The 8350-nt window shown below is 37.6% G+C and overlaps 1 protein-coding gene across 1 annotated transcript; it reads left to right on the top strand.

Moving 5' to 3' along the window:
* Positions 1-2302: 2302 nt before the first annotated feature.
* PRL (prolactin) lies at positions 2303-8215 on the top strand. The gene is made up of 5 exons (XM_010148008.1): positions 2303-2366; positions 3692-3873; positions 4282-4389; positions 5808-5987; positions 7726-8215. The coding sequence occupies exons 1-5, from the start codon at positions 2339-2341 to the stop codon at positions 7915-7917; spliced, it is 690 nt and encodes a 229-aa protein (XP_010146310.1). The 5' UTR covers positions 2303-2338; the 3' UTR covers positions 7918-8215.
* Positions 8216-8350: the final 135 nt, after the last annotated feature.

The following is an 8350-nucleotide window of genomic DNA, read 5'->3' as shown; positions in this document are numbered from 1 at the left end:
CAATCATGTAAGGTACTTTTCTATTCTTACACAGCCAGAGACAGGCTCTTCTTGAAGGCAGGTCATACGAGGATCTGTTGTTGTTTAACTTCAGCCAGCAAAATACCACAAAGTTGCTCTCACAGGTGTTGTCCCCACCCCGCACACACACTCCTACAGTGGAGGGGAAGAATAGTAGGAAAAAAAGACAAGAAAGCTCATAAAACTGAGATAAGAACTATATACTAATTGAATCTAAATGAATAATACGTATATATAAATGAATATATACAAATACTACTAATAAGTAATTGAAATTTTAGAAAAAAACTCAAATGTTACTATATGATACAATTGTTCACCACCTGCCGACCAACACAAATCTAGGTCCAAAGGAGTGAGAGTCAGAGCCTGAGAGCCCAAGAGCTGGAGTCCAAGAGGCGTAGCCCCAGAAAAATTGCAGCAGAGTCTGAGTGAACCCTATCAGCGACAGCACAACTGAAAATACAAAGAGACCCAACTCACTTGCAAACGAGTTAGCACAGGAGTTGGCAAAGCAGCTAACAAAGGAGTCAGAGTGAAGAGAGTGTAAGCAAGTGAAAGCATAATGTCTCCCCGAGTCCACTACCCACTTATGTATCTACCATGATGTATTACGGAATGAGATACTCCTTTGTTTAGTTTGGGTTAGCTGTCTAAACTGTGTATTCCCCTGCACTGCCTGTAGTGAGGAAGTTGAGAATGTAGCTGCAGGATCAGAAGCTGAGACTGTCCTTGAATTTGGTGCAACTGTCCTTGATTTTGAGTTAAATCAAAATCATAAGCTATGTGGCTGTGTTTTAGAAGACAGCTGGTTTTCTTCCATGCATTCTAGAGCTTTGGCTGTGGCCCTTTTGTGATCTTACTGTCTTCATCAGATTGCCACCTTTCCATGCTGCAGGCAACAACAGCTTCATTTACTCAGCAAGGCCTCAACTTCCAAACAAGATCCAGCCTCTAAGCAGAACAAACTGTTCTAGCAATCATCCTAGAACTTAGCAGATGTATACCACTTGCTAGTGGTTCTGGTTTATTGCTGAAACTTCCCCTTTCATTGCTTCCCAAGGGATGCCTTCCATGATTTACCCCCTAAACTCTCTTTCTTTCTTTTCCCTTTTTTATCATTGCTTCAAGAATCATGTCCACACTTACGAAATAATGAAGGATTTGAGGTTACATACATACCTGTTCCACAAGTACAGAACAAGTTGTCTGAAGGCAAGACAATTCACTGTATACCTTATTCATTATAATAATTTAATTTGGAAAGTCTTTTCATGGACCTGAGAAACAGATGAGATTACACATTTGCTAACATATTCATAAAGGTGAGCCTCACACAAAAAGATTGAGGACCAACCTGCTGAAGCTAGTTTGTAGATTACCACGGACATATCAGATCTGGAAACAAATCCCACTGATTACGACAGTATATGTTTTGCATACGGTAGAAATGCACCTCTTTTACGCAGAGAGTTTTCAGGTATAGAAAACAATCTCATGGTTTTGTAGAGGGCTTATATTTTAAATAATGCTGTCTCATTCATTAAACAATAAACAAATAACTACTTCCTCTTCAATTGTTGCAAATTATTAAGTTTTTTAATATAATAACTGTCCCCATTTCTCTAAGCATCTCTCAGACTGAGGATCAGTTATATCGTGATTTTTGTTGTGTACTATCTAAGTGTATGGAGCTATATACCCAGAAAATCATATCTGTGATTTATGGATAGCAACCTGTCTTCCCAGAAGCCTCCATTCCCTTTCTGTAAATAAATTTCAGTACAATTTATGCTGTTTCTCTCAATGTGACCATTGTAAAATATTATTTCCTTCTCACAAACAACCAGAATTTTAACTTAAGTAAACCTGGATGGCTGGAGAAACAATGAAGGATGAAACAACAGTTGTGGGGTGGGGGAACAGCAAGCTAAAAACATTAAGAGTGTCTCAGAATTGACAACTGCAGCTTTTTAGGATCAATGGCAGTTGCACTTCATTCAGGGCAAAATTTTGGCACTCTTCATCTAACCATACTTTAGATCTCACAGCTGAACTCATTAATGAATATCCCTCACAGTTAAAAATTAAAAAAAACAAAAAGAATATGAATGTGGAAGAAATTTGATGTTTGTAATTATTGAAGTAAACTCCATGACCTGCTGAATGTATGCAAAACGGACCCTGGATGGTGTATATAAAAGTGCCTTGTGCAAAGAATAAGAACAAGTACTGAGACTTCTGTGATTCTATGATTCTGTGATTCTGCGATTCTGATTCTTTCTGGAAGAGCAAGTCATCGTACAGGATTCCTACCATGAGTAATAAGGGGGCTTCACTGAAAGGTAAGACTTATGCCGTTGACTTACTGATAACTTTTATATTTCTTTAGATTTATATTTCTTTAAATTTAGAGTGTCCAAAGCTTGGAATTAGAAGGAACCTTGACCCCTTTTTTACTCAGTCTTGTCTCTTATGACTACTTTTTTATTGGGCAGTGTCATAGAAATTTGGCTTGAGGGATGTGACACCTGCACACAAAAGACTGGATCCAGACTGCTTTGCTACACCAGTCAGAAGGCAATGACTAAAGGTCATTATCCACAAGTCTAGAAGTGATGTAGTAATTTTGAAGTTAATCTTTTCCTAACCATCTTCAACTTTCTAAGCCAACAATTCTCAGGTTTTCTTACTCAGAGAAGTATTCCTAAGAACACTTTCCTAACTGTAGCATGCATGCTGCACTGAAGTAAGCCTTCCTCCTGCTCCATGAACAAGGTACAGCATGCATGCTGCAAGATGAAGAGCTCAGGAGAAAAGACAAAATTTTCTCTAAAATCTTAGTGCTAGGCAATTTAGGGTTAAACTCTAAACAGCAAAAGATCACAGCTGCTAGAAATCTTCTGAAGGAACTCCCAGGACAGTTAAAACATCAAGAGTGACCTAACCATCCTGACACAAATTTAATTTAATCTCCAAATGTTTGCAAACAAAAAAAGGACTTGTGGGAGGAAGAAGAAAAGAAAAGAAAAGAAAAGAAAAGAAAAGAAAAGAAAAGAAAAGAAAAGAAAAGATCTATTTTCCAAACTTATGTGCCTGTCAAATATAATTATGTATCTATATTCACAATGTGAGGAAAGAAAAGAAAAGAAAAGAAAAGAAAAGAAAAGAAAAGAAAAGAAAAGAAAAGAAAAGAAAAGAAAAGAAAAGAAAAGAAAAGAAAAGAAAAGAAAAGAAAAGAAAAGAAAAGAAAAGAAAAGAAAAGAAAAGAAAAGATCTATTTTCCAAACTTATGTGCCTGTCAAATATAATTATGTATCTATATTCACAATGTGAGGAAGTTTAATTTTTTTTTCTTCCTTTTATCACTATGTAATAACGTCAGACACAAGACTAAGAGACTTCAGAATACAGTGTACATTGCAACACAGGTAACCTTGACTCCTCAAGCTCTGTAGCAGGCTCTGCTATACTATCAGGATGATGGAAGGGAGAAAGGATACCAGAATTTCAGTGCTTCCCTTCTCCATTTATTTTCAGCAGCCAGTATTGTGTGTACTCTGAGCCATGTGACTGCACAGCCAAAATCAGCATCTGACTCTAAACAGCTACCTCTAAATGCACATACAGGTTATAGGATTCCATAATGGTTTGTTTTTAACCTGAACAGGTTTGTTGCTGGTGATTCTTCTGGTGTCCAACACTATCCTGACAAAGGAAGGAGTGACATCCTTGCCGATTTGCCCCAGTGGATCTGTCAATTGCCAGGTTTCCCTTGGGGAACTTTTTGACAGAGCAGTTAAACTTTCACACTACATCCACTTCCTCTCTTCAGAAATATTCAATGAATTTGTAAGTATTCTACCTTTTCCTGAGAGTGAGAAAACAAAAACGTAATTTCATACTTTTTAAGCATGAACATATGTTAACATATGAAATCCTTCCGTAAGTAAGCAGTATCACTGCTGCAAAGACAGTGATAGCCCCAGTGGTGACCAAATCCATATACAGTGCTGACCATTGCTAGAATCTCCAGTACTTCTAATAAAAGATACCATTTCCCCATCATTCTTTATCTGTGTGGGACAAATTTGTGTTTGCTAGGTGCCAGTTACACTTCAAAGACTCATCTGAAACATTAGACCTGTGCAGCAAAAAAGCAGTGATAAAAGCTCTGGAACAACAATTAGTTAATAGTGTTTGGACTGAAGCTCTTCTTACTTATCTGTTTCAATAATGCCTGTCCTTGATGATCTGCAGGATGAACGCTATGCTCAGGGCCGGGGTTTTATTACAAAAGCTATTAACGGCTGCCACACTTCCTCCTTAACCACTCCTGAAGACAAGGAGCAAGCTCAGCAGATTCATGTAAGTCATACAGTGTGAGATATAGCCAGGGAGATGGGGAAGAAGGAGGGTTAAGGAATAGGGACGCAGTAGACAGAAAGAGACAGAAATCAGCTCAATCAAATAAAAATGTCAGGAAGAGGAAAGTACCAAAAAGCCAGGCAAAGTTGATTTAACATTTGCTGATACCAAGTTACAGACTATACAGAATGTGTAAGCACTAGTAACTTTCATCTTCCTTATTCCTGTATGTTATATTCAGTCATTGCATCTTATTTTGAATTACAATATAAGCTCATGGAGCAATGCCAGTTGCCATGCTTGTACAGCACTGAGAACACTGCAAACTTTGAACATTATCTTAAAACACATTATGGACCATTATTGTATTAACAAACACAAAAATACATTGGCTATATAGTGAATATTGTATGTAGCCAGAGGTGAATAGTTTTCCAGTAACTGAAACCACTAACCTCTACTAAATATAAGTTAAATAGACATTCTTCCTGTTACCATTAAGCAGAAGTGGTTAGATCATCCAAATACAGACTCTAGTGCAAAACACTGCAAAATATTTGTAAAGAGAAACATGCTATATACATCAATTTAATAATTATAAACCTAAGGGAAGATGAAGATAGCCTGTGCTCGCACATACAGTTTGAAAATATTCTTGAGAAAAAAAAAATAAGCACACGTGTATGAATGGGGTTGTGCCTGGGAGAAACCTTGATCCATTTCATGGTGGCGATACCTTCGTAATCCCAGTATTGACATATTTTCAGAATGTCATTCAGAAATTCTATTGGGAGCAATAGACTTCACAGTCCTGGGTACATAACAAGTCTGATTGTGTCCAAAGCCAGTGCATCTAGCAAAGAATAAATGGTTGAATACTACTGTAACCGTAAGGTTTATGACTTGCTCTTTCCCACAAGAAAGGACAATTTTTAAAACCAGACAACTATGGCTGGAAGAACTATTGTTCAAAGGGGAGGACACATGAGTTACATAGAGGCAATAAAAGCTATTCAGTGATTTGCCAAAATGTGTACCTTCCATTTAGTATTAAACTTTTTTTTTTAATTGGATTTTAGAATGCTAATAAAAAATCAGATAAGGAGTTCTGGTTTTTGTACAGAGATGCAACAATTGTGCTTAATAGTTTTTATCATGGAGGGTGTTAATGATGTTTTCCAATACAATACTGTAACTACTTGTGCTAATATTGTAAAACATCATGACAACAACTACAAACTTCAAAAATGTAATTGCACAGAGGTATCTAATACAGAACTACAGGGGCACATTGAGTGGTAGGTCCTGGAATAAGTTCCCAAATCACTGAGTTCAAGGATATTTCTATAAATGCCTCCTAATGCTGCCAGAATTTAGGCTTCCTATTTTAACTGCTCTTTCTTAATGTGGGTGAGCAGCATGAAGACCTACTGAATTTAGTACTGGGAGTGCTGCGTTCCTGGAATGATCCCCTGATCCATCTGGTCTCTGAAGTACAAAGAATCAAGGAAGCTCCAGACACCATCCTCTGGAAGGCTGTAGAAATTGAGGAACAAAACAAGCGGCTTCTAGAAGGAATGAAGAAAATAGTTGGGCGGGTACGTATTAGGTCCTTATCCTTCCAGCTTGTTGCTGTTACGGAAGACACACACAGTGATTCTCTACCTGGAATAGGAAAGGAAAAGTAGATGTGAATTAAAAGAGACAAGGCAGCTGAATCTGAGAACGTTTCTGCTTTCTTTTCTTCTGTTATATTGCAATTTCTAAATGGGATGTGACTGGCATAGCATAATCCAGCGTACTACCAGTGCTGCTTCAAGGTAAGGTGTAATCATCAGGACTGGTAATCATCATTCTATTTCTGAGTACTCTGATTTGCAATGATGATTTTTTAAGGGTATGTCTGTGCTTTTTCACATGCACATATTTATATGTATCTTTTAGCATATTTATACACATCTGTATACATATAAGTATTGTGTATAGTTTTCAGAAACAAATACTGTGTTTAAAACTTTTTTGGAAATCCGGGCTATTGCAAAGGTGTGGCATACATCAAAGTAATGATGGCATCTTCCATTTCTCTTTTCACACCATACTGGTTCCTCTGAACTCTAGCTCTGACTTGGTTCCCCAACACTTGTATGGTTAGACAACAAGGCTGTTTTCTGACAAAACCTGTGTTCCAATACCCCTTGTTATCAGTAATGGATTGAAAGTTTTCCTGAATAAAATAATCTCTTGTTTATTTTTAAAAGGGGCTTCTGTAAGTCCCTGAATATATCACTCTGATAGTGAGCTAGATGTTAACAGGAGGTTCTGACTTTACTGGCTTTTGCTTAGGCTCTGAGCTGTTGAACAGCGTTAAAAGTACCACCATCACTGTAGCCACCACTTTCCACTGAATCACTCACGGTGTCTCTCTCTTTCAGTTAGGTGTCTCTTTACTCGGAAACCGTAGCCCACACAAGCCACCAATGCACTTACCAGTGTAATCAAATACATTTCTATCCCATAACCACATGTAAAAAGGGTGCAGGCAAGGATCCAAGGTATCAGTAGAAGTCAGGTACTGCTAACCCTGTCAACCACCTTCTCATTCACATTACGTACAGAAGGAAGTCGAAGACAAGACTGGCAAATTCATTAGTGTCAAACCATGTTTTTGAGTGATAGTAGGTTTATCATTTTTTTGCTTGTTGCTTATACTGAGTGATAGAGCCTCCACAGATACTCCCCTATGTACATGTACAAAGTACAACTGGTGGGAAATAAGGAAGATGCACAAACACCAATAGGCACAGACTTCTTCCTGCTATGAAAGACAGATTTCTGTGACGAGAAAATTAATGATTATCTCTTTCAAACAAGGAGACCTAAACCAATCTTTATCTGAGATATTAATTCATTACATGAGTTCCTGCACATAGCTTTCTAACATTAAAAGTAACTCTTTCATTCAGCACTTTTTTTTTTTTTTTAAATGGAATCTGTGGTGGAGAGATTTGTCTGGTAACATGTTCTTGAAGATGCCTTGTAACAGAGGTAGCACCTTAGAGATGGGCCAAGGCAAAGCTGGAGATAAAAAGAACTTTTAGGAACAAGTACTAACAAAGATTTCAAGGTAGAGGAAATCAAAAAGAGATGTCACTAATGAGTCCATGCATGAAGGAAGGTTTCATTTCTCTGCAAAGTCAGATTGCACTGAACATCACTGAACAACACTGTACAAGCCCACTAGCAACTAGCATCCCCCAAGGACAGTATTTTAAAAGCTTTGCTCTACATCCAGTCAGATTCACTATCATTTATTTCAGTATCATTTTGTGCCTTTAGGTTCATTCTGGTGAGATCGGAAATGAAGTTTACTCTCAGTGGGAAGGCCTTCCATCCCTGCAACTCGCTGATGAGGACTCCAGACTCTTTGCCTTTTACAACCTGCTTCATTGCCTCCGCAGAGATTCACACAAAATTGACAACTATCTCAAGCTTCTAAAGTGTCGCCTAATACATGATAGCAACTGTTGAGTATTCATGGGCCTAATCACTTACTGAAATCATTCATCATGGTGTCCTTGTTGCTTTGGCACTTCATATTGCAAACTTTATGAAAAGTCACACTGCATAGTATCAGGCTCATCAGTACCTTTCAGGCATGTTTGTGTGAATTCTAGCTGCAACTAGAAGCACCATTTATCTTGACATTTTAAAATGTTATAAATTACTTGTATGACAAGAATACACTTTTCTGTCTAATTTCACTTAATAGTATTTCAATAATAACCAGATCATGCAGATACAAATAAAAATGTTATTAAATCCAAAAGAGCATACAGTGAGTGGTCTCAATGAACGAAAAATAGCTGGTATGGTTTATAACTTTAGCAGTAGCTTGTCTTTTTGGATTTCAGTCTCCAGTTACTGATGACAGAATATCTTACTTTCATTGTTTTTACCCCCT

Source organism: Eurypyga helias, unplaced genomic scaffold, assembly GCF_000690775.1.
Source record: "Eurypyga helias isolate BGI_N326 unplaced genomic scaffold, ASM69077v1 scaffold2303, whole genome shotgun sequence".
NCBI lineage: Eukaryota > Metazoa > Chordata > Aves > Eurypygiformes > Eurypygidae > Eurypyga > Eurypyga helias.
Note: the sequence above shows the minus strand (reverse complement) of the source record. Positions and strands in the feature narration are given on the sequence as shown.

Bases quoted from the DNA above. Each gene is read 5' to 3' on its own strand.
- PRL (XM_010148008.1), top strand. From the start codon at position 2,339: ATGAGTAATAAGGGGGCTTCACTGAAAG. The intron at 4,390-5,807 runs GTAAGTCATACA...GTGGGTGAGCAG, and splicing joins AGCAAGCTCAGCAGATTCAT to CATGAAGACCTACTGAATTT. The intron at 5,988-7,725 runs GTACGTATTAGG...TTGTGCCTTTAG, and splicing joins TGAAGAAAATAGTTGGGCGG to GTTCATTCTGGTGAGATCGG.